Below are 25,102 nucleotides of genomic sequence, written 5' to 3'. Positions count from 1 at the left end.
TGAAACACTGTTGCTTCTCAGTATTTATTCCCTCAGACCTGGGGCTGGGCTTCGTTTATGCCACGGATGCTTGGGTCTGAACTCCTACCTGGAAATCTTATGAGGGATAGTCTTGTACTCAGATTCCTATTCCTTAGCCCTGGGATCTCCTGGAAGAAGACTGCCTTCTGGGCTTCCTCCCAGCTGTCAGACCTACCATCTGCCCATTGAGTTTCTTCTGATCTGGGCAGGGGCTGCCCCAGCCCCAAATGGGTGGATGAATTCTCAGATGTGAGAATTCTGCAGCATTGGGGTGGATGCCACTGTCCTCTTGGGCAGCCCCCAACCAATGACTGGGCACAGCCAGGGCATTAGGGCCTGCCTGTTTCTGACCAGCTGGGGCTCTTCTATGGGCAATCTGCACCCGAGCTCCCCGTTGGCTGGCTGAGATCTGCTCAGAGTGGGACTGCGGTGTGATGCTCTTACCCATCTCTCCGTCCCTTCTACTCTCTCCCCATAGATGTTAGACTTGCAACAGTCTGAAGGCTTTCCCTGCCCAATCCTGTTTCCACCCTATCCCCTTTATCTTTCACAGGCATTTCCTCCACTACATCTCTCGCACTTCCAACTCCATCTTGGTGGTGGCGCCCCAGAGGACCAAGCTGACACTCAGGCCCTAGCTCCCATGGGCTGCCAGACCCTGTCCCGGCAGGGAATGCATTCCTCTCCATCTCCTGACTTAAGCATGCTCTGTCTCTCCTCCCCTCCTCTTTCTGTTCAGCATCCCCCCCTCCCCGCCGGGGCCTGGCAGTAGTAGACGCTGATAGCTATTTGTTTTCAAATGAACGCAGAATGTTCTGGAGCTAGGCACTGCCTGCACCATTCTCCTGGCACAGAGAGCTGCAGAGAGACCTCCAGATGGGCTAGGGAATGCAAGCTCCAAGGGCTCCAGGCAGTGGGGAGGAAATCCCTGAGATGAGGAGGTGGTAGGGGAGCCAAGAGCCTCCCAGGGTCACGGGAGGTCCCCCCACAGGCCAAGAAAAATCTGACCTGTCTTCTCACCTGGTCACCTATGCGACTCCTGGCAAGTTACTTCTCTTCTGGAACCTCACTCCATCCATCTCAACAATGGGATGAGAAGCCCTGCCCTGCCTGTCTCCCTAGGGAGGGGCAGGGGTTGTGAGCATCAGATGAGGTCATGGCCTGGAAAGGGCAGGATGCACTGGGTCCTGGGCCTGGGGTCAGGGTGTGGAGGGGGAGAACAGACAGAAAAGGCAGGAAGAGAGAAGAATGAAGGGAAAGAAACAGACACACAGACACACGCACACACAAACGAGGAAACTATGAGACATAACAAGGGAAGGAATGAGAAAGAGAAGAGGAAGGGAGGAGAGAAACAAGAAGACATTAAGAAACAAAAAGAGAGGAAAACAAAGAGAGGGGAAAAAATTAAGAGAGAAACAGGAAAAAGAGGGAAAGAGAGTTTGGGGAGAGGACAGGGATACTTAGAGCCAGAAGAGCCCAAGAAATGAGATAGAAAGGGAGGGAGGGAGGAGAGAGAGAAATAAATGAGGAGAATCAGAGCCAGAGAGGGAAAGAGACCAAGAGACAGAAGGATGAGAGAGAAGACCGAGGAGACAGTGATGAGGACTGCTGGGCAGAGAGAGGGATAAATGATCAGATTCCATGGACCCCTGCCTCTCACCCTCCCTGGCACCCACTGTGCACCCTGCCCCACCCCAGACAGGTGGGGATCCAGAGGAAAGCCTCGGCTCCCCTTTTGTCTGTAGGGCCGGGCCTGTCCCATCCTGCTGGTTTGGCTCCTGGGATCCTCTGTGCCAAGGCCTCTGAGGGGCACTCCAATGGGAAGCAGGGCTCCAGAGTCTATCCTGTAGGTTGACTGACATGACCACAGGGTGGAATCTGAAGAGAAAACCCAGTGACACCTTCCCTCGAGGCCTAGGCGGGCCCCTACCTGCCTTCCTTTGGGGCCGAGACAGGAAGAGACCTCAAAGGTCACTTCCATTGTTTTCTTCACTGTACAGAGGAAACCAAGGTCCAGATAGGGGCAGGGACTGGCCTAAAGTCATAAAACCAGGTCATGGCCTAGCTGGGACTAGCTCTCCTGGGTGCTGTGGTCTGAAAATCTGGGGACTTGCTTTCTCCTGGCCAAATTGTTTCCTGCCCAGGGATGTCCTGAGGTTTTAGTGACAGGGTCTTGGAGGCCAATCACTGTGCAGAGAGTCTTCCCCAACATCCCGTGAACTGACTACTGTGATTATGCCCATCATACAGATGAGACTGAGGCTCTGAGAAGTTAAGACTTCAAAGCCTGAGGCCACACAGTACCAGGACCCAAGTTAGGTATGTCTGACCTTGAAAGTTCAGTTCCTGCCATGGGACCTCCCAGGCTTCCTGGGTGATGGGCTCTGTAATACGGAAAAGGGGGCAGAGGTGGGTGGCCATTCCTACAACTGGGGAAAATGACCAGAACATGGTTTCCAAACAGTAGAGTTCTTTCCAGAGGGACCCACCTTTGTTCAGTGGTGTCCCTACCTTTGGGAACCCCAGGTCTCCCTACCCTTCCTGCCACCACTCTCTCTATTCCACACCCCCTTTCCCAGCTTCTTGAGAGAAGGAGTTTGGCTCCTGGGCTACTCCCACCCTCTTTCCCTTTTCATTGTCCCCAGCCACGACCTTCTGAGCCGCAGGCCCAGGCTGGTTCTGAAGCACAGAGATGGGCCTGCACTCCCGGCCACCCCCCTTCTCCCTGCTATGTACAGTGAGTTTCCCTTCCCCAGCTCTGCCCGTGGCTCTGCCTCACTGGGGCTCGCCCTCCTGGAAGATTCTGGGATGGAGATTGAGAGGGATGTTGGGGGAGCGGGAGGCTGATGTGCAAACGGACAGACAGACAGACAGAGAAATCACTGTCCCTGGCAGCCCTGACTTCCCAGCAAAGCTTTCCAAGAGCTGTGCTGCCAGCTTCGAAGCCCTCCTTCCCTGGAGCCTGTCACCTGAAGTTTCCTCACCCTCAGTGATCTTCAGTTTCTTCATCTGCACTGTGGGTGCAAGCATCCCAGCTTTCCTGGACGGTTGGGAGCTGGATGATACGTTAGCTTTGGAATACAGAGGGCTGGCGGTAGCCCTTCCCTGATGGAGAGACCATTCCTGTCCCTTGGGGAACACATGATGGGCTGCTGTGTCCCATTAGTGGCAACAGTCCAAGCATGGAGATGGCTACAGACTCAGCCCTCTGCCCAGCCCTCCACTCCTCTGGGGCCTATAGTCCCTTCAAGTCCAGAGCATTAGCCCTGCCCCATGCCCTGCTCTCAAGGCCGGCTCTGGCTCTGTCTCCACCATACATCAGACCAGGAGGGTTGCTGCTCGGCCAGGCCTGTGTCTGGGAGTCCCAGGAAGTGGGGAGCCCCAGGGCGCTGTCCCCTGATTATGCTGAGAGGCTTTCTTAGAACCAGTCCTGGGCGGTGGTGTATCCCAGGTGGCCAGGGGATGGATGCCCCCTTTCCCAGAAGCCTCAGGAGCTCCCAGGGGCGTGGCCACAGGGCCCCAGCCCTGCGCTCAGCTCCTTCACATAGGTCTGGCAGAGGCCGTGGCCCCCTGCCAACTTCGTGGAGGTGGGTGTGGCAGTCTCCCTGGGGCAAGGGGCTGAGGAAGAGTTCTGGGAGCTTCCTCTGAGCCCCTGAGCCCCCTTCCCTCCCCAGGAAGATAGAGATCCTCTCCTGGCCCTCTGTCCCACAGCCCAAGGCTTTGGCTCTCACAGTCCCCATCCAGGCGGGCTGGCAGCAGGTGACTGGATGAGAACGGCATGGTGAATGGGGGCGTGGGCCCTGGCAAGTGCACTCCTTGGCCAATCAGCAGCCTGCCCAGCCGGTGGATTCAGTTACAAGCCCGAGATCACCCCATACTCCAGCCTCCTTCCTACTCCTCCCAAAGCTCCATTCATTGGCCCCGCTGCACCGGGTCTGCAGGGCACTGCTTCCGCTCAGTTGCTAAAGCTGCTGCCTCGTGGGCTGCCGGGGGTTGGTGTCCTGGGGGCTTTGTCTGACTGGGCTGGTCTAGGACGGAATGGGGATTCCGGTACTGCTGTTAGGGATGCTGAGCTTCCTGGGAGTGGCTGGGGGGGTCTCCTCTGCCCTCCACTGGGACAGCACCTCCTGCCACTTGGTCAGGCCCACCTCCGGCAGCCCCTTGGGGACACTGAGCTTCCTGGGAAAGGATGCCCAAGGACTGGCCCTGTTCCAGGCCCACTGGGACAGGCACGGGAGGCTGCAAGCGTGTAGCTGGCGAGACGAGCCAGAGCTCACCGCAGCCTTCAGTGCCCTCTGTGCTGGTGAGATCACCCGGGGCTCCTTCATCCACACTCCTGGACCCGAGCTGCAGAGAGCCCTGGCCACACTTCAGAGTCAGGGGGGCGCCTGCCGAGGGCCTGAAGAGGGTCCAGCAGGGGCTAGGGAGAAGCGAGCAGCAGGGACCAGGGAGGAGCAAGCAGGACACAGCAGAGCACCTGGCAGCAGAAGACCCCAGCGGGTGAAGAGAGGCTGGACCATGCCTGGCACGCTGTGGTGTGGAGTAGGGGATTCTGCTGGGAACTCCTCGGAGCTGGGTGAGCCATGGGGGTGTGGGCTGGGGGGCAGGGGAGGGAAGTGCTGGTTTTCGCCCTGGCCCCAACTCTCCCAGGCTGTGTGTCCGTGGGGGATTTCAATGTCCTTATCTGTAAAATGGGGGTGACCCTAAGTCTCATCATGGGTTGCTTAATTTAGGTCGTAGATGGGAAACGTCCTAGTCAAACCTCGGAGTCCTCATTAATCACCATCCCTGGGAGGGGTTGGACTGGGGTGGGTCCAAGGTTGGCTGAGCCAAAAAGCCATTACCCAAGAGGAGGCTTTCTGAGGCAGGATGTCCAGGGGAGGGGACGCCAAGACCCAAAGGCCTGGGTTAGCAAATTCAAGCTGAACAAGTCACTTCCCATCTCTGAACCTTGGCTTCCTCACAGGTACATGGAGATGACATTTCCCTCACAGAGCTGCTGTGAGTTTGGGTGTGGGGAGTGTCAGGCACTTGGGAAATGCTCAGTAACGGTAACAAACTTGGGTGACTTTTTTGCGCTCAGTACAGCTGTCTTTGTGCACGCATGGTGGGTTGGGGAAGGCTTTGGCACCTGAGTTGGAGCAGACTGGCATCCTGGCAATGCCTCATCATGCCAGCGAGAAAGGACGCACTCTGCCTCTTGGCCATCCCATTCTGCACACATTCATAACTTTGGAGTTTATTTGGGGCATGAGCTTGGGAGCTCTGGAGGCAGACTTCACTTCCCCCGAGGACGTCCCTTTCCCGAACAAGGGCTCCTGGGTGGGCTGCCCAGCATTTGGAGCCTTCCAATAAAGGCGGAGCCTGGTTGCTCTCATCCAACTTTGAAACCGAGAGTCCCACAGAGGGAGAGTGGCCTGAGGCTGCCCAGGGTATCTGTGTCAGGGCTGGGGCAAGACAAGGTCCCTGCTCCCTGCACCAGCGAGGCATAAGCCAGCATGGGGTGCCCAGGACCCTGCTCAGCTGGTGCCCCCTCTGCCTCCTGCAGGGGTCTTCCAAGGCCCTGATCTGTGCTGCCGGGAACACGACCATTGCCCACAGAACATCTCGCCCTTCCAGTACAACTATGGCATCCGAAACTACCGATTCCACACCATCTCCCACTGTGACTGTGATGCCAGGTTGGCAGTGGGCAGAGAGGGCCGGGGGCTCAGGGGTGGGGTAGTTCCTGGGTGCAGAGACTGGGATTCCAAAGAATCCTAAAGGATCAGCCCGCCAGACCCCACCGTGCAGGTGGGAAAGCTGAGCCCTAGGAGAAGAGACCCTTGGATCCCAAACCACCTGCATGGTAGTGACTGGGTGGTCTCGGAGGAAGAGGGGGGTGGCCCTCTTTGGTACGGGGCCCTGAGTGCCAGCTCTCGGGCAGGTTCCAGCAATGCCTGCAGAACCAGCAGGACTCCATCTCGGACATCGTGGGTGTGGCCTTCTTCAATGTGCTGGAGATCCCCTGCTTCGAGCTGGAGGAACAGGAGGCCTGTGTGGCGTGGTACTGGTGGGGAGGGTATGTGGCTGCCCCCTTCAATCCCCTTCCCAGCCAGAGGGGGAGCCTGGGCTCCAAGCCCTGGGAGGGAGGCTTTGTCTGTCCATCCTCCAGCGAATGATACCTCATCCTCCCTGTGCTCTCCTCAGGACAGGGACCAGGATGCAGACTTTCCTCGGGTGCTCCACATAGGCCAGTGGGACAAGGGATGGCACTGACAGAGGCTTGGTCTCCATGGAGATGAACCTGGGGTTTCTGTGTGTGGTGGGGGGGTTGTGAGTTACCAATTGCCACCTTCCAGGTGTAGAACATATGGCTCCATACCCCTTGCCCGCCTCCAGTCCAGGAGGACCTTCTACAATGCCTCCTGGAGCTCCCTGGCCACCCCCGTGACTCCCAGCCTCCAGAGCCCAGCCCCCAGCAGGCCTCCGCAGAAGCAACGTTCTCAGAAGCGGCCGCCACAATGGAAAGGGTCTAAGCACCCCCACAAAACCAACACCACAGCCATCCATGTCCCCGTGGCCTCTGCCAAACCTGATATGTCCCCCACAGCCTGGCTGGAGGTCACCCATCCAGGCTTCCAGGGGCCACAGAATGGCCTAAAACCTCAGGGTGAGCTCAGAACTTAACTTTGGGGGTTCCTGATGTGGGAAGGTGTCCCTGCCTCTGTGCGGGGTTGAGGGGCCCTGTGTTGCTTCCTTCCCTTTTCCAAACTCTTCCTGGGGTGTCCCAACCTCTCCCATCAAGTCACATTGCAGCTAGAAGGATTTTCGTAAGCCCTAAACTTGCCCATATCACTCCTCACTGAGCCCCCACCATGGCTCCTCTTAACTCATGATGTCCCAATACCCAGGGGCCCTCAGGTGCTGGTCCTGCAGACTCTACTCCCCAGTTGAAACTCCAGTCTTGAAAGCCTCATTTGGTTCCTCAAAAGCAGCTTGCTCTGTCCCACCTCTGGGCCTTTGCGCATGCAGTTCCTTGTGCCTGGAGCACTCTTGCCGAGTCTTCTTGTCTCTGCTTAGCAGTCTCTTCCTCCAAAAAGCCTTTCCTGACCAACATTCTGGGCTCTATGGTGGCACTGCTGTGTGTGCATGTGAGTGTGCGTGTGCATGTGTGTGTGAGACGTGTGTAGCATTCTGAAGGCAGGAAGGACATGAGACGGGGGACACCGTCTTTATGTGACTGAGCACGTGTGCCTATGCTTCCCCTAAATGGCAGTGGGCATTGGTGGGGCTTTGCTGGGGGACTGGGCTCCCCTCACCACCATGCCCCCCACTACCTAGATGCCCGCTGGGCCTGCCGCGGCTTGCGCCGTCTGGATCAATGCAAGCAGCAGATCGGGCCTCAGGAAACCAAGTTCCAACTGCTCAATAGTGCCCATGAGCCCCTCTTCCACTGCAACTGCACACGTCGGTGAGGCCTGCTTGGACCATTGGGGGTGGGCAGCCTCCTGCCAGTCACGGAGAGGGGGCTCCTGGGTGGCCAGGCCCTGCCCTAGCCTAAGCCTGCCTCTGCCCTCAGTCTGGCACGCTTCCTGAGGCTCCACAGCCCAGCTGCGGGCACCAACATGCTTTGGGAGCTGCTAGGCATGACCTGCTTCAAGCTGGCCCCTCCACTGGACTGTGCTGAGGGCAAAAGGTAAGTGGCGGCAAGCCCAGGAGGGAGGGGGCATTTTCCCAAGAGGGGGTTACCTATCCTCCCTTTGTGTGCCAGGGCCAAAGGGATGGGGAAAGGGGCTAAGGCACCTCTGAGTTCCATCGTCATCATCCCCCTACTCCCTGGTGCTCCAGGTGCAGCTCTGCAGTTGGCTTGTATGGGTCCATGTTGACTCTGTCACTTCCTATGCGACCTAGCAAGTTCAGTCACCGCTCCGTGCCTCCATTTTCTTATTTGTAAAAAGCTTGTAGAAACCAAGGAAATGGTATGTGTGACACTGTGACACACAGAGCCCAAGGCCTGCCTGGCACATAGTAAAATGTTTGCTTAACTCTTACTCCTAACCTAAAACCATGACCACCTGCCCCACTTTTCTCCACCCACAGCTGTTCCAGAGACCCTAGGGCCATCAAGGTGACAGCCGGGCATTTGCGGCGACTTCAAAAGAGCCGACGCCGGCTCTGGGGTGTGGGCACAGGTGAGGGGCAGGTGTGGCCTTCAGATCACCCAAGAGCCGCCATGTCATTCTATGACCGCTGCCTGCAGCTGACCCAGGCAGCCCGGAGACCCATAGGGCAGCAGAAATCCTAGAACGGAATGATCTCAGTTCCAGCTCTCCTGGGCACCAGACTGGACACTGCCCCTAGCTCTGCTAGGCCCCAGGGGGTCTTGGCTTCCTCTCCACGTGTTAGACTGAAGCATGGCTCGGGCCCCTGTGGACAGCCAGGCGGCAACAAGAATCAAGGCTAAAATGCTGGACCACGTCTCCTGCTGTGCTGAGTGATCTCGAGCTGGTGATACAACCCCTCTGTGCTTGGATGTGGTGTTCAGGAGGTGCATTCTGATGCCCTGGGCTTGGGCCTTGCCAGATGGGAAACTTATTACTTAACTTATTACAGCAGCCTCAGGAGGTACCAGGAGGAGGCACACATATCTCCAGGTTGCAAAATGAACACATATCTCAAAAGCCTGTCCAAGGAGCCCCAAGCACCTACTTGCTGAGACCTGAGGCAGCAGGTGGGGAATGGGATGTCACAGAAGCGCCTGTATCTGAATCCAGGAAAGGGGAGGGTGCTAGGGGGTGCTTCCCAACTCTTCCCTGGGGGATCCCTCCTCAACAGCTGCTGTGCCCTTCCTGGGACCTGTGACCATTTTTTACTACCCTAAACCCAAATTCAAATCTCCTCTGTGTCCTTGAACGAGGGACCTTCCCCACTCTGAGCCTTAGTAACTCCTCTGAAAAGGGGCAGTGTGACCAGGACCTACCTCATAGGATTGTTGAGGATTAAGTAAACCAATACATGGAGAATGCTTAGCACCTAGTAAATGTTCTCTCCCTCTAACATATAGCCAGACTGTGGTTAGGCATCTGATTCTGAGAGGTTCACCTCCTGGAGGCCTCAGTTTGCCCACCTGTGAAATAGGTCTAAGAATTGCACCGAACACACCGCAACTCAGGGTTGTGGTGCAGATTAAAAGAGATGGCATGTGTAATGTATACGGCTGGTTCCTGGTAATTGTCAGATCTATCATCCTCTTGCCTCTTTAGTCCCTTCCTCTGACTACCCCCACCCCCAGACTGCTAACAAGTTAGGAAGGAGTCAGGAGTGATGCTGGAGAATTTAATTTCTAATTGATGACCTCCAGGATTGCAACACCCCCCCCATCTCAGATGGGGGCCGATAGGGCTTTGCTGATTGTCACAGTTGAGGTGCCAGGACTGAGTTTGGGGGACCCCACTTGGCCACCCCTCGCCAAGACAGAGTGGCAGGTGCGGATGAAGCCGGGGCAGCAGCAAAAGGAACACAGGTGGGTTTGCAGGAGATCAGGGCACGGTGGCGGCCACCTGGGCCCATCCACCCACCCACCCTCAGGGCCCCAGACCCCCTTCCTCCAGCCCCTGCCGGCCCTGGCTACTGGGGGCTGGGGCCTCCCGATCAGGTCCCCAGGAACCCCTCCCACCAGGGTCGACGGTCTCCAGGCGCAGGGCAGGCAGCAAGCCGAGGCTTCGAGGCACAGACGGTGGGAAGGCCCAGGGACCGGGCAGCCCAGAGGGCCCCTCCTCACTACTGCCCCGGCTGCCACTGTCATTGCTCCTGTCGGGGGCCACCCGGGGCAGGCGGCGGCTCTGGGGTGAGGGGCTTCGGCTGGCACCACGGCGTTCACGGGATGAAGGCCGCAGGACAAGGCCAGGGAAGCGGGCCAGGCCTGGGCTGCGGCTACGGTGTCTCTTGGACTTGCCAGGGCTGGGGCTACGGGACTTGGATGCAAGCAGCTCCAGGGTACTGTCATCCTCATCCTCTGAACTGGCACTTGAGCTGTCTGTGCCGCTGCTGGCCGGCTCCGAGGTGGGCAGCGAGATCTGGGGGGGAGGCCGGTTACTGGGCTGCCCTGTGCCCCAACCAGCCGCGGAAGGCGTCTTGGAGGCACTCCCACCCTGCCCGTTAGCAGAGCCGGGAAGGTGAGGTTGCTCGCAGGAGATCATGGAGCAGAAGGCAGAGGCTGTGGTGTTTGAACAGGGCCTTAAATTTAGCGCCCCCGATCCCGCAGTCTGACCTACTCACCTGGAAGGGCTCAGTGACGCCAATGAGGATGCTGTGCGTGTGGCTGTAATAGCCCAGGATGAAATCTCCATGGCCCTTGGGCAGTGACTCCTCACTGAAGGTCACCTGGTGGGCCCAGGACATAGGCCCAGGTTGGGGTCAGGGAAGCAGCCTCAAGGACTGCCCAAGCCAAGTCCCGAGCCCCAAGGGCAATGGGGACCTCCTCCCACCCTCCCCCTCCCTTTCAGTACCTGGTAGACGTTCCCATCCACATCCTCGTGTTTGGCCCAGACGTAAGCCACGTAGTCCTTGCAGTGGCGGAAACCCACCTGGGGTGAGAGGATTCAGGGTGGTGTCTCCTCTCGCCTGACTCCAGCAGCCTCCCGGGGTAGCAACGAACTCTGCAGAAGCCAGTGATCCCCCTGGGCCCCTGGCTGCTTTCCCCAGGCCCTCCCTTCCCTGAGGCACTGACCGTCCCTGCCCTTCTCACCCGGTACAAGCCGATCCAGTCCCAGGAGCTGCGGGCGAACACGGTTTCCATGTGGTACCTCACCACAGCCTGCTCTGGTCGCACCCACTCGTCTGCCACCTCCAGCCGCACTAGCGGCACGTCGTCCCTGTAGGCAAACTGCCCAGGGGCGGGGGCCACATCAGGGGAGACCCTCCAAGCGTCCTTGGGCCTGAGTCCGCACAAATCAGCTGAGAGAAAGAGCCTTTGAAGCCATTTACGGATTGGGAAGCGAAGGCAGAACAGGTCTAGGATAAACGCCAGGCTTCCCACCTCCCAGCCCAGGGCTCTTTATGCCCGCAGCCTCCTTAGGGAGTAAGAATACAGCTTTGAAGTGAATAGGGTAGCCCTCGTTCTGCCCTTACTCCCACCTCAGGGAAGGACTGAGGCTTTTGTCTACTACCCCCCCACCACCATTTACCAGGTTTTGGGTTTCCCTCCCTCCTCAGCTTTTGAGCCAGGCTGTTTCAGAAGAAACCAGAGCATCCTCTCCCTGTTCCTAGGTTCCTAACAGCAGGTTTGCCCAGGGTGGCCTCTTGGAAATGCTCTCCGGGGCCGCACAAGGTCAAAATGCTTTGGTCAAGAGACTTAAGTTCTCTGAGCCTCTTGGGAGGAGAATTTGCATGTCTCAGGGCCTACAAAGGCATTCAAAGGATGACAGAGCCCCAGGGCCTGGCATGCAGTAGGTGCTCATTTCTGCAAGGGTCAGAGACCTTGATGAGGAGGGAAGGTCAGGGTAGGGCACCCAAAAGGAGTGGTTCTCAAGGTGAGGCCCCTGACTGAGGGTGAAACCTCACACCCAAGTCTTTTACCAAAGGTCATGGGAGGCCCAACTTGGGCAGATTTCCATTCCCAGTTGAGGATACTGGCCAATGTCCCACTGACGGACCACATGACAAAGTTACCAGGGAAAACATTCTCTGGCCTGCAGACTCCCTCTTATCAGATCAAGGAAAGGAATCGGAGAGTCCAGAGTTGGGTTTCAGGACTGGAAAGATGGGATCTACCTTTCTCCCCTGCTGAGCCGCTGTGTAGCTTGGGGGTACATGCCTACCCTATTGGGGGGGCCTCAGTTTCCCCATAGAAAAACAGAGTGTTGGACTACATGGTCTCTCAGGTCCAGCTCTGACATCTAGCATTTCTCCTTTTTACTTTGGCAACCAGAGACCTCAACCCTAAACACCATGCCCTTCTCACCCGGTACAAGCCGATAACTATACTATACTAACTATACTATGCTAACTAAAATATAAAATTCTTTGTATTTTCATCTCTCTACTCCTCCTCCCCATTACTACCTTACTCATGGTGCCTGGCACATGGTAAAATGGTAAATGAATAATGAATAAATATGAATGAAGGCTATATGGAGTTTGAATAAACATTTTGATTTTTCTGGTCTTATTATGTGACTATATAATGTGAATTTTAATAAAAGTGGTCTTGGGTGCCTGGGTGGCTCAGTTGGTTAAGCGACTGCCTTCGGCTCAGGTCATGATCCTGGAGTCCCGGGATCGAGTCCCGCATCGGGCTCCCTGCTCGGCGGGGAGTCTGCTTCTCCCTCTGACCCTCCTCCCTCTCGTGCTCTGTCTCTCATTCTCTCTCTCTCAAATAAATAAATAAAATCTTTAAAAAAAAAAGTGGTCTTAATCCTTTATCAGAAGAACAGAGTTAGGGATTAGTGAAGAAGGCATGGACTCTGAAAACAGACTAGCTTGGGTTCAAATCCTAATTCTTCTGTTTACCAGCTGTGTGACCCTGATGTGACGCCGTGTCTCTAAGCCTCAGTTTCCTCATCTAAAAATGGAGATCATAACCCACTCCCACTCCGCTGCAGTGAATGGATGCTGCTGAGGGCAGGTGCAAGGGCTTACTGGTGGGCCATGGGATGCTGAGCTGGACCTGGGGATGTCATGACGGGAGGATGGGGCCAGGACTCACCTGCAGGATGAACTGGGCAGCCACGGGCTTGTGGTCACTGACTGTGTATTCCATGTGGCTGCGGTAGCTGTGCTGGGTCACCTGGAGGCGGTGGCTTTCCCGTCCTGAGGGGCTGGGACCCACACACGGAGCCTTGACCTTCCACAGGATACGGTCTGTCCAGGCTGGCTTCCTCTTCTTGGCACTGAAGTAGGCAGGGGTGACCCAAGTTTCAGGGGCTGGGGTTTGAGGCACAGCCCCCAGCCTTGCTTCTTGCCAATCCTCTTCCCTTTCTTCCCTATCCAGAAGACCTCAGCCCATGTCTCCCCCTCATCCCAGTGCTGAGCTCACCTGGTATCATATTTGTTAGTACCCACATCAAATTTGAAGGTGGGTGCAAAGTTGAGGGGCCCCTCCTGGAAGCCCTTCAGGATGGGCCAGGTGTTCTTGGCCATGTTGAGCTGTGAAGGTCCAAAAGGGCAGAATTGGACAACAGCTTGGACAGGACAGGTGAAGGCAAGAGCCAGAGCCTAGTAGTATGCAAAAGTGTGCTGGGTCATGCTCTGTGTGTTTGGCATTTAGGGTGCGGGCTGGGATTCTGCACCTGGTCCTTCTCCCAGAGCTGGTGGAGCTGGTCGCTGTCAATGGCAAACTTGACGAAGTGCAGGTCATAGCTCTCGATGCGGAAGTTGAGGTCCCCAAACCAGAACACGAGGCTGTTCGGGGGTGGGGGTCAGCAGGGTCCATGGGGTGAAAGAGCCCAACCCAGATCCTTCTTCACCCCCATCCAACCCACAGCACTGGATGCCCCTTGCGATGATGCAGTGGGTGGGGTGGGTGGCTGCAGACCCTCCAGCCCGCCAAGGAAAGGCAGGGGGATGCAGATCTAGAACAAAGTTTGATTGGACCCTCAGCAAGGCCCTGCCCCTCAGCAAAGCTCCACCCTGCAGTTTCTGTCCTCCATCAAACTTACCAGCATTCGTGTTCCTAGATGTAGTTTAGGCGGGCCACCCCCCCCACCCCCTCCCCCCCACCATAGGCTCTGCCTCTCCCCGCAAGGCCTACCCAGGCTGGTACTCAGGTTCCTGTGGCCAAATTTTTGAGACTCTCGCCTCTGAGGCCCACCTCCTCCTTCACTAGCCCCGCCCAAGCCCCACTTGGTCCCGCCTAGAGCCCATACTCGTGATCCAGGATGCCATGCGCCCCGGGCCCCGGGAACTGCTGGAGGCTAAGGATGGTCTGGAAGTTGTCCTTGCGCTGCTCTGCCTTGTCCATGTGCGCTGGCAAGTGGCAGTTCAAGAAGCAGAGCATGTGCCCGAAGGCCGCCAGTCGCACGCTCACTCCACCCTTGTTGCCCTTGGGAGACATGGTTGATATGGTTGATCGAGTCATGGGCGGGGCCTAGGCAAGTAGATGAGGCACTGGGCGGGGCATAGAGAGGGGCGAGGCCAGCCAGCCGGGTGGAAGAGGCTTAGAGAGGGGTGGGTTCTACGGCAAGGAGGGGAACCCTGGGATGGGGCAGGGACAGGAAGGGGGCTGGGTCTAGAAAATGGTATGGGGTGTTGGGCGGGGTTGGGGAGAGACAGGCGACAGAGTAAGGGGTGGAGCATGGGGAGGGGACCTTGCCAGTGCGTGGAGGACCCGGAGGACTAATCTATAGACCCGTTAGGGCCCTGTCCCGTCCCGGGCTGCTCCCATGCTCACCCAATAGCCACCCAGGCCAGTGCGCGTGCAATCAGTCTGCACGTCCCTCAGGAAGGGCAGGTGGTAGTACTTGGCAAACAGCAGCAGGATGACGCCCTGCATCCGCACAGTACTCACCTGCGGCGGGAGGCGACGAGGTTGAGGGACCGCACACAACCCCCGCCCTTCTGTGCGCTTTGCCCCAGTCTCCTCCATCCTCCTATTTCGCGGACCCAGCAACCGAGGTCCAGCAGGCCCCACAGTGAATCAATGCAGAGCTAGGGCCGGGAATCCAGGGGGCTCCACCCTTCCAGGGGCTGAGGGAGACGTTACCAGCACGAAGTTGAAGGGTGCCAGTGCGTCCATGAAGAGCTCGCTCCACTGGTCTGTGAAGAGCGCGTCCTTGAGCCGCTTGTTGATCATGGAGTTCACTTCCTGCAACCTGGGGGTGGGTTTGAGGCGGCTGCCGGGTTGGGGGTGCTCTAGAAGCCCTTCCCATGGGCAAGGGTCTGGGAGGCACGAGGGATCCAGAGTGGGGTCCACCCGCCCGGCCCCCTCACCCTATGGCAATCATGTCTGCCCCATCACTGTCATCACCGCTGCTGCCCAGGTGGAGGAGGGATGTGACGTCATCAGGGGGCATGGCCGTGCCCACATTCCACGTGACCACAGTGATCCTGGGGGTGGGGGTATAGGAGGGGTTACCACTGGGCACCACTCCCTCCTCCTCCCTCCCTCCCACAGGGCTCTTTCTGGGGAAATAAACTGAGGCAGGTGTGGGTGTAGGCTCTCGGAAGGAGGACAGTGGGCCCAGGATCCCTCCTACCAGACTCTCCCAGAGGAGATCGATTGAGGCAGGGGTGGGCAAGTCCCTTAGGAGAAGATGCTGTCTCCTGAGGGTCCCAGAGTAGGCCCAGTACCCCCAAAGAATCTTCCTCAGGGAAGTAAACTGGGGTAGTGTAGGGTAAGCCACCCTGGAAAGATGGCTAGTTTCAGAGCTCGAGCCCCACCAATCTTTCTTGGGAGAAGGCCCCCTCACCAGAAGCCAGGGTCGCTCTTGCAGGTAGGCTGAGCTGACCAACAGGATGATGAGGTGGAGGTAGAAGGGGAGGTGGTGACCGGAGCTGGAGCTTCGCGGGGCTGAAGACTGGGGCTCAAGTGCCCACTAGGCCCTGCACCCTGGGTGCCAGGCCTGGGGAGGGCCGCCTCAGGGGCTGGGGGCACACAGGGGGAGCGGTTGGGGGAGCGGCTGGGAGAACGGCTGGGAGACCGGGGTGGCTTGGGCAGAGGTGGGGGCACAGTCTGGGCCGAGGAGGCCCCTGGCCGGAAGGTGGGGGACAGAAGTCCTGGGGAACGGGAAGCAGGCTCTGGAGGGCCCTGGCCCACATCCAGGGGCAGGGTCTGGGGTGGCCGGGGCAGGACAGGATCCTCGGGGCTGCTGCGGGGGGCCTCAGGCCGGGCTCTGAAGGAGGGGGAGATCCAGGGGTCTGGGGGGGTTTGGATTAAGGATGTGGAGCCCACAGGACCAGATGCCTGAACTGAAGGCTGGAGATGCTCTTCGGAAGAGGGGAGAGGTTTAGGGGCTGGGGCATCCCTCTGTTTAGCTGGTGTCCATCCGACAGAGGCCGAGGCTGACGTCACAGAAGCTGGAGCCAGGGCCTGGTCCTGAGAGGACGACAAAACTGGACTGGGCACTAGGGAAGAGTTGGAAGGGGGTTGTGGGGGCTGCTCCTCAGGTGCCAGGGCCAGGCTCAGGCCTGAGACAGCCAGTGCTGGCTTGGGTCCCACGGAGGCAGGTGGCACCTGCTTTTGGTCCCTGGACGTCGGAGACAGCCTGGGCCTCAGGGTGGCTGGGGGAGGCCTCGGCCTTGCTGAGGCGGACATCACCACCTGCCCCATGGGTGCTAGAGCCAGGACTGAGCCTGAGGTCACCGGAGGCAGCTTTGGCCCAGCTGAGGCAGACATGACTAACTGGCCCACGGGTGTTGGAGCTAGGCTGGAACTGCGGCGGGCAAGAGCTGTCTTCTGCCCTCCAGGGGTAGACAGTGGAGCCAGGGTGGGTCGAGGAGACGCCAGAGCCAACCTCGGCCCCTCTGTGGAAGGTGCTAGAGCTGCTCGTGGCCCCACAGCTGCTAGAGCCAACCTTGGTTCCGAGGGCACTGGGGCCGCCTTCTCCTTCACTGGGAGCTGAAAACTTGAGTCCACCTTGCAGAAGACAAGTCAAAGACTCAGGGTAACCCTAACCAGGGGCTTGGGCCCCAACTTCCATAGAGACCCCAGCAGACTCCATCTAGCTAAGAAAGGCATATCTTTGCAAGGAAGTTCTTCCTAATTTCTCACCGCAATCCATTCTGTTGCAAATCAGCTTCTCTTTTGGAGGAAACAGGATGCAGAACCTTACCCCTCCCTCAAGTCTGACACCTCTCATAGATGGAGAACCTAAGACCCCACCTCAAATGAGGCAGGGTGTGAGCCTGAACCCGAGGGTTCTCTCCTTGCCTTCCTGGTTGACACCCACTCCCTGGCCATGCTGGAGTTTGGGCGCCTGGAGCCAGCTTCCCTGGGCAGCCCTCCCTGCATTTCCTCCTGCTCCCCTGGCTAAGGGCTAACACCCCAGATCTGCCCTCTCTGGACACCCTGGGTCTAGCCTATTCCTCTCCTTTCCTCCACAGTTCCTCCAGGAACCGTCAGCTTCTTCCCTGCCAAGCATCGTGAACTCCTTGGTCACGGTCCTCTGTGTCTTCTTCACCCACTCCCAGGGTTCCATATAGGAGCAAGAGCAGGGTTAAGACTAGCCATGTCAATTCCAAGCCCAGCTCCATGTCCCCTTAGGCAAGCACCCCTCTGCCCAGGGCCTCAGTTTTTGTCTGTAAAATGAAGAAATCTGGTAAAGGGTCCCTAGCCACACCTTGCTCCTGAGAAGCCTGGGTCTCCTACTCTCTGCATTTATGAGCCGAACATTTGCTAGGATTCCATTCGAGCCCCATGGAATAGTCTGTCCTCATCAAGTGTGATTCTAACATTCAGAGCAAGTGCAGGATTCTATTGATCCTGGCATTCACTTCTCTGTGCCCAATTGCACTGTCTCCCCTGTCTCCCCCACTTTTGAGGACAGGCAAGCAGGTATCCTCCTTTTGTCTGGTAGACGGAGTGGGGGGACATGAGGCCCTGTGGGGACCTCCTCTCTCTTTCCCATCTGTCCTCTCTTTCTGATGCCCCTGTCTCCAGAAGACAGGATAAAACGTCCTCCGCCAGGGAGGGCAGAAGGTTTACACCCGCCCTGAGGTGGCCCCATCCCTGCCTCCAGACATGCAGTTCTGTCTGTGTCCTGTGTCCTTCTCGGTTCAGAGAACCTGAAACTCTGCCTCCACCTCCCTCCTCAAACTTAGCTCTTTGAGGCTGCATTTTGGGCATCCTCCTTGGCTCCAAGCGTCCCCCCAACCACCACACCGCCTCCAGCACTAACAACTTAGACATCCCAGATGTCACCATTTTAGTCTTCAGGGACAAGCCTCCTCATTTTGCATTGGTTCAGAGAGGACAAGCAACTTGCCCAAGGTCACACAGCAAACCTGGAGCACAGCTGGATCCCCTGACACCCAGTCCAGGGCTCTCCTGGGGGCTCCTGGAGATGGCTAACTCCATCTCTCTCTGGGTGTCCCATTACTGCCCCCTCAGCCCCCAGAGTGCCCTGTTTGCCTAGCCCCTGCTAGTGGGCAGAGGAGAGTTCCCGCCCCTCAGCCAGGGGCACCAGAGTGCCTGCGGTGCGTGGGGCTGTGTGGGACCAAGGATCAGGGATGGGGGTTTAGGTTTCAGGGGTCTTACCTTGGAGGGTGCCCCAGTTTGGGAAACCCCATGGGGCCCGGGCCCGGGCAGGGGTCCCAGGCCAGCCCCGGTGCCTGGCCTCCTGCTACTGGTGCTGCTCTGGCCCTCCATGTCTGCAGCCCCTAGCAGCCTGGGCTCCCTGGGCTCAGGCTCCGGCTCCTCCGCTCCCGGGAACCAGTGATGTCATCAGCCGTTTCAACCTGCTGAGAATTTAAAGACACAGGCACCTACTTCCCAACCTAGAGGTGGCCAAGGCAAGGTGGCCTACACTCTGGGAACCCTTCAAGCTGACTGCTGAGGCTGAAATGGCCATGGGGCAGGGTGGAGAATGTGCCCATTGGCCTGGCTTGGGTCCCAACTGGAGACATGGAGGAGGCTGCCTGTCTGCCCCCGCCCTCCTGCCGTAGGCCTGGCTGGTCCTCACTCAAAGGTGGGGTATTGACACACCTGAGGGACAACGTAGAGACAGGTAGCTCAGAGGTCAGCACCCTCTCCAGGGCCGCAGAGACAACCGAGAGGGAGACCCTGCCATGATCCTGTGAGCTTCCTGACTCTCTGCCAGCCCAGGGCTTGCTTTGGCCCCCACCTTTGCCCCATTTTCGGTCCTTGGTGCCCGCCCCCTGCCTGGCTCTATCCTTCCCATCCCAGAGCCATACACTCAGGCTCCAGCCACTGGAGTCCCCTCCCATCCCAGCCTCACCACCGTCCCCTGCTATTCGGCAGACACCTGGCCACCTGTCCTGGATGTCTTCACAGCCCAGCCCCTCTCAGCTTTTCTCTCTCCAGTATTCACTGAGTGTGGTTCGGGTGAGGGACTAGCTCAAGTTCACCGGGTGAGCTGGGGAGGTCTCAAGAGTTTCAGTGAGGAAAGGGAGCTTTCTCGGTGGCCCAAGACCCATGGGAGCCAATTGGGGTGTCTGAAGGGGGGGAACTAGGGTGGAGAAAGGCCCAGCAGTGGGGGAACAGACTGTCAGGAAGGTGAAAAACAGGCCCGGGAAACTTCGATGGCCAGGACCCAGCACAGGGTCCAGGGAAATATTTGCTGAATGAACCGATGACTCAGTGAGTGAGTGAGGAGAGTGAATGAGTGACAGGGCTCAGATGTGGCCAGGGATGACTGTGGGCCCTCTGATTTCTGCCTCCTTCCCTCTCTCACTCTTATCTGCTAGGTAGTCCCTGGATCCTGATTTCTCCAGAATTGCTGGATTGCTTCGAGAGGAATGATCGCACTCAGTGTAGCCAGAAAATGTCCAGAGTTTTGTACCCAGAGCTCTCTGGTGGTCCACGGTCACCTCTGTAGCCTCATGGGCCTGTGTGGTCCCCTGCATGAAAGCTGCATGGACAGATGCCTCGTCTCCTTCTCCTGGATGGGATTCCCCCCTCTGCTAGACTGTCTCGGGGTCTAGTCTGGGTTTCCCAGCCAGCAGTTCTGTGAGGCTGGAATTTGCAGGGGCGGAGCCCCAGACCATGTTAGGGCCCTGGAGTAGAAAGGATTTGGGGTGATGAAGGATGGTGGAAGTGATGAGTGGCTACAGGGGAGGTGACTGTGGTGGAGATAATGATGTACGGAATTCTGATAATGGAAGTGGAGGACCGACACTGATGATGGAGGTGCTGGTGATGTTTCGGGTAAATGGAGGTCGTGGAGGTGATAACAAAGGTACAGCTGTTGGTGATGGTCGAGGTAGTAGAGTGAAGCGATGGTGGTCACTGGGATGAGGGTGATAGTAACGGTGGAGGAGAGATGGGGGCAGGGAGGCACCTGGGCTGTTCCGTTGATAGAAGAAGAGATGGTGGTGGGACTCAGGCCACCAGAGAGGGAAGGAAAATTTGGACTTACCCTGCCCAGTCGTCTGACTCCTATTGTATAGATGAGAAAATGGAGGAAGGAGCCCCCCCAGCCCCGTGAGTACTGGCCTCCAGTGCAAGCCTGGAAGTTGGGGAGGGGGCAGATCCCAGTCCCTGGGGCCTGTCACAGAGCTCAGCCATCCATAGCTCAGACAGGGACATCAGTGTCCTTTGGAAGCCAGGCAAATGTCATGCAAATGAGCGTGCAGAGGATTGCTGCACACTGCAGGGCAGCCCAGGATTTCCCGTCATCGTCCCTCCCTGAAGTCAGATCCCACAGGGGACTTTGTTTCTGGCCTTGCCACTGGCTTACCTGGGGAGGTCGCTCAGATTCCTGATTTGTGTAGGGAGATAAAAACAGTAGATACCTCCTAAGGTTGCTGTGAAGATTCAACAAGAGGATATATCTGAAGTGTTTAGCACAGAGCCGGGCACAAGTGAGCTCTCGGTGAGGGCAGCAGCTCTGCAGTTGGCATCACCACCATCATCATCTGCTCCAACCTGCCCATTTAGTGGATGCTGAAACTGAGGCCAGTGTCAGTTGCATTCCTGGGGGGAAGGGACAGGGGCTCTGAGACCCAGACTTGGCTTTGCCAGGAGAAGGGGGCGGGGGGGGCGGACCCTGGTTGAGAAGGGAGCAGGGTAAGAGCTATATTTGAGCTCCTGGTGTGATGACTAAGGAGGTTGATAACAGGCTCTGGGGCTCTGGGCGGCAGGCTGGGGGCAGCTGCCAGGGAGAACCGCCCCCCTGGAGACGGCTGTCTCCAAAGGCCCCTCCTGGCTCCCTCCCTGTCCTCACTCCAGGGAGTAGGGGGGTGGTGTGCTGAGGCAGAGGGTACATCTTGTCCAATCCCCCCCCCCTTGGAAACTCTTAGTGCTACCCTTCAGGCTGTTCAGGTCAGGAATAGGAAAGGAGGGAGCTGGTGATTGACAAATTATCTCACTCTCCATAGTAACCCTGGGAGGCTGGTAATAAGATCCCCATTCGACAGAGGAAGAAACTGAGCTCTAGGGATTACACAGCCATTAGGGGATAGAACATGGGGTTCCCAGGGAGAGAGTGGATAATTCTCCCCCATAGAAGTGACTGTTGAACTCCTCCTTTGAAGGAGAGTCAGTGTTGCCAAATTGAAAAAAAGGAGAAATGCCCTGGGAAGCAGAGGGAGGAGCAGGGGCAAAAAAATGGAGCATGAAAGGTCCAGGCTATGTATGACAGGATGCAAAATCTGGATATGTGCCCTCGTGGTCCTTTGGCTCAGAGTAAACCCATCATAAGCGGGGAAGGGAGAGAGACTTTCTCTTTCCTCCTCCTCTTCTTTGAGCCACCTGAGGATGGTAATGATACAGAAGGGCCTGTCCTCCTTCCTTTCACTCCCTGGTCACCCTGACCCAGGCCCACAGGGACGGAGGTCACACTGTGGCCACTAGCCGATAAATAAATCTCTTGAGATGTAGAGTGTGCCATAGGGTCCTGTAGGAAGGTAGAAGAGGGAAGCATTAAGGAGGGCTTCTGTGAGGAGGAAGCATACAGGGCACGGAGGAACACTTCTCCTCCCTTCGCTCCAGGGTTCTTTATTGCTCCGAGTACCACATGTTACGTCATTGTCTCCTCATTCTCCCCCTCCGGGGCAGGTGTCATCCTCAGCTCCCATTCTGCCCCACAGGAAATGGGTTCAAGCAGGAGTGACTTTCCCAAGGTCACACAGCTGGGGCTGCGCTCAGGCATCCCTCCTCCCTCTCCTCAGCTCCCCCTCCTCCCAGGCAGCCCAGCACCCGCTGTCAGCTGCTCTGAAGTGAGTGGCTATTTTTATTCTGGTGCGAGGGGATCTTGGGCAGCAGAGCCATGTAGGTTAGAAGACTCTAGGACACCGGCTTCGGCAGGAAAGGCGAGGCTTACTGCAAGAACATAAGCTTGCCAGGGGGTTCTCATTTCCTGCATGCCAACCTGCCCTGGGCACTCATGTACCAGAAATTGCTTTTCGGGAGCTCAGAACAGAGCATAGAACCAAACTAAACCCTGGCCCTGATCCCAGATCCAATTTGAGCCCCAATTTTGGTGTTAACTGAGGCCTTATCCCATGCCAAGACTGACCCTATACCCTACCCTGACCATAGTCTTAGATCAAGCCCTGACTCTACCCATGTACAGAGCCTGATCCAAGTCTGACTAAGGCTGATCCCAACTGAGACCTTGATTCTGGACCCAGATTGAGCCCTGATTCTCTGTCTAAGCCTGAGCCATAGTCATTGACCGAATTCTAACCCCAGTCCAGACTAACCCTTGATTTTAGACTGAACCCCAACCCCAGGTCTAGACTGAGCTCAGAGTCTAGCCATTAACTAAATCCTGAATGTGATGGCAGACTGAGCTATGATTTTGGTCACAGACTGAGCCCTGAGCCAAATCACTGATAGAATCCTGTCTTCAAAATGAGGTCTAACCCTGGGTCACACAACATTGGTCACACACTGAGCCCTCGTTTCAGACTGTGCACTGACCGAATCTGGTCAAAGGCTGAGCCTTGAATGTAGTCATAGACTGAGCCTTGATCTTGGTCACAGACTGAGGTCCAAGCCCAATTATTGACTGAGCCCTGAACTGACTCCAGCCCCAGACTCAGTTCTAAATCTGGCTTTAGGCCAAGGGCTGACCCTGACCCCAATCCCATTACAGACTAAACCCCAAACCCAGCCCCACCCGAGGAAGGCTGCTAGCCTAGATTACAAAATGCCACATAAGGGCATGGATTAAAAGTAGAGATCTGTTCAGGGACAACCTGGGCCTCCCATGAGTGCTGATGCCAGAATGTTCCCGGTACTCTTGTGGCTAGTGTCTCTACCACTGGTTCCACCGGCTGGCTAGTCAACCCCCAGCAGCCCAGGCTGTGGCCCCTCTAGGCCACAGCATCTAGGTTAATGTAATGCGAGTGGTTTGGTGGCATCTGTCCAGTGAACAATGTGGGTCCATGAGGCACTGAGGTTTGGCTCTGTCAGCAGAAAGGCCACAGGCTCCATGGGGCCTCCGGCTTCAGCCACTCTGAGGCTCTTGTCTTGCTGGGGTATGGGCTAGGGTTGAGGGAATCCATGGCATTTGACCCATTATTTCTGTAAACAAAGTTTACTGTTTGTATTTAGATAATACATAATTATTATAGAAAATACAGAAAAAAAGTATAAAGGAGAAAAGCTTCACCCTATAACTTCATCTACGAAGAGATGACTATTTTGACTTCTTGGGTTGTTTCCATCTAGATTTTGTGATTTGGGCTAGGCATATATATCTATATATACATATTTTATAAAATTGGTTGGCTACTCTGTTAATGCTACAACATCTGTTGAAGCCCATATCCTAGACGGGCTCCTGGAATGGGTCTCAGCTGATTAAGCCAATGAGCTATTTCCATTCCCTTAGCCACAGGATTGGATCATGGATGGACTAGTGAGATATAAAGAGATTTTTTGAAAGAAAGCTTGCTTTCTCTTCTGAGAAGGTTACCAAAAAAGATCATCTCCCCTTCATTAGATATGAATGAAGAAGTCTGTGGTCCTGGTCACTGTTGGCAGCCATCTTGATACCATGTAGGTAACTGGCTTAATGACCAGCTGACACTATGGAAGGCAGAATGGAGAGAAATCAGGTCTTGGGGACTTTATCAACCAGATCAAACCTGACCTGAAGCCCTCCCTGCCATTGAACTTTTTTGTTATTTGAGCCAACAGATTTCCTTTATTGTTTAAGCCAGTTAACTTGGGGTATCTGTGACTTGCAGCCCAGAGCATCACAACTCCCAACTGATATTACTGTTTTATAGCCTAAAAAAAATTTTAATACCATAACTATGAACATTCTCCATGTTGTTCAACACAATGCTGCATCATTTAAAACAATTGCATGATTTTCTATCCTATGGAGGTACCATCATTTATTTAACTCATTCCTTGAGGAGACATGCTTAGGTTGTGTCTCCAGTTTTTCACCATTGTAAACAGTATTTTTTAAAATTTTATTTTAATTTATTTTTTTAATATTTTGATGTTCTTTTGGAACTGCTCACATAACTTTTTTTTTTTAAGACTTTATTTATTTATTGTCAGAGAGAATGAGAGAGAGAGAGCACAAGCATGGGGAGCAGCAGAGGCAGAGGGAAAGGAGACTCCCCACTGAGCAAGGAGCCCAATGTGGGGCTCCATCCCAGGACCCTTGGATCATGACCTGAACCGAAGGCAGACACTTAATCGACTGAGCCACCCAGGCATCCCTTTTTTTTTTTTTTTTAAATGCATAAAGAGATTTATTGCAAAAAATGGTTTATGCAACTGTGGAGGCCAGTAAGGCATGTCTGAAATCTGTGGGGCAGGCCAGCTGTCTGGAAACTCCTAGGCAGGAGGGGATGCTGCAGTCCACAGGTGGAATTTTCTCTTCCTCAGAGAAACTCCAGTTTTGCCTTATCTTCCACAGATCTACACCTCAAAACGTGAAATCCAGAAGGCCCAGGGAGTCCAGTGCCCAGCAACTGCTCAGCAGCTCCTCCTATGGATGCAGCCCATGCCTTGGGCGCTAAAGATTGAGCCAGGGCAGGCGCCCTACAACCTTGGCTGGTTAAACAGTGTTTTGATAAACTTAACCTAAAAATTGGTCCCTTCTCTGATGGTTACTTTGAGCCAAATCCTGACAAGTGAAATGACTGGGTGGAAGAAATGTTTTTAGGGTTTTGATTTATTGAGTCAAATTGCCCCTCAGAAAGCTTGGATGAATTCACACTTCCATAGCAGTAAATAGAGTGTAGACATTGTTTATCATGTCAATAGTCTGGACAAAACCAGTTATACTTACAGTGCCCTGATGTATTTACAAAGAATGGGTATTAAATAACAACTCTAAGCCCATTATTATTTTATCTTTACAATCAAGTCAATGAATGTGAGGTAGCAGGGTATAAGCAAAGGGCTCTGTGCAAACCTGACTTAATCCATTAGGCTTAGTGCCCAGGACCCATGATACTTTTAGAGGTCATGAACATGTTTTAATTTTCATTTCTTTTAAAATTGGAA

The 25,102-nt window shown here is 55.8% G+C and overlaps 2 protein-coding genes across 3 annotated transcripts; one reads left to right on the top strand and one right to left on the bottom strand.

The window, feature by feature from the left end:
• Window positions 1-3,516: 3,516 nt before the first annotated feature.
• Window positions 3,517-8,311, top strand: PLA2G3 (phospholipase A2 group III). Its single transcript, XM_035017483.1, has 7 exons — window positions 3,517-4,600; window positions 5,573-5,705; window positions 5,951-6,085; window positions 6,366-6,676; window positions 7,348-7,477; window positions 7,586-7,702; window positions 8,107-8,311. The coding sequence occupies exons 1-7, from the start codon at window positions 4,063-4,065 to the stop codon at window positions 8,309-8,311; spliced, it is 1,569 nt and encodes a 522-aa protein (XP_034873374.1). The 5' UTR covers window positions 3,517-4,062.
• Window positions 8,312-9,188: 877 nt separating this feature from the next.
• INPP5J (inositol polyphosphate-5-phosphatase J) lies at window positions 9,189-18,310 on the bottom strand. Of its 2 annotated transcripts, none has more exons than XM_035017481.1 (13): window positions 18,200-18,310; window positions 15,414-16,579; window positions 14,935-15,051; window positions 14,708-14,816; window positions 14,396-14,512; window positions 13,872-14,047; window positions 13,296-13,407; window positions 13,043-13,152; window positions 12,713-12,896; window positions 10,754-10,891; window positions 10,515-10,592; window positions 10,285-10,389; window positions 9,189-10,082 (listed from the first exon to the last, which is right to left on the bottom strand). In XM_035017481.1, the coding sequence occupies exons 1-13, from the start codon at window positions 18,308-18,310 to the stop codon at window positions 9,591-9,593; spliced, it is 3,015 nt and encodes a 1,004-aa protein (XP_034873372.1). In that variant the 3' UTR covers window positions 9,189-9,590. The 2 variants fall into 2 exon arrangements, with proteins under 2 accessions (XP_034873372.1, XP_034873373.1); XM_035017482.1 differs by having other exon boundaries at window positions 16,518-16,579.
• Between the last annotated feature and the right edge of the window lie 6,792 nt (window positions 18,311-25,102).

This window comes from Mirounga leonina, unplaced genomic scaffold (assembly GCF_011800145.1).
Source record: "Mirounga leonina isolate KUSES-001 unplaced genomic scaffold, KU_Mleo_1.0 Mir_171, whole genome shotgun sequence".
NCBI lineage: Eukaryota > Metazoa > Chordata > Mammalia > Carnivora > Phocidae > Mirounga > Mirounga leonina.
Note: the sequence above shows the minus strand (reverse complement) of the source record. Positions and strands in the feature narration are given on the sequence as shown.

What these genes read in the sequence shown, in the direction of transcription:
- PLA2G3 (XM_035017483.1), top strand. Translation starts at nt 4,063, where the DNA reads ATGGGGATTCCGGTACTGCTGTTAGGGATGCTGAGCTTCCTGGGAGTG. An exon ending in CACTGTGACTGTGATGCCAG is followed by an intron (nt 5,706 to 5,950) that starts GTTGGCAGTGGG and finishes GCTCTCGGGCAG; the next exon opens with GTTCCAGCAATGCCTGCAGA. An exon ending in CACTGCAACTGCACACGTCG is followed by an intron (nt 7,478 to 7,585) that starts GTGAGGCCTGCT and finishes CTCTGCCCTCAG; the next exon opens with TCTGGCACGCTTCCTGAGGC.
- INPP5J (XM_035017481.1), bottom strand. Translation starts at nt 18,310, where the DNA reads ATGGAGGGCCAGAGCAGCACCAGTAGCAGGAGGCCAGGCACCGGGGCT. An exon ending in CTGCCCAGTTCATCCTGCAG is followed by an intron (nt 10,892 to 12,712) that starts GTGAGTCCTGGC and finishes GCCCCTGGGCAG; the next exon opens with TTTGCCTACAGGGACGACGT. An exon ending in TGGATGGGAACGTCTACCAG is followed by an intron (nt 10,390 to 10,514) that starts GTACTGAAAGGG and finishes TGGGCCCACCAG; the next exon opens with GTGACCTTCAGTGAGGAGTC.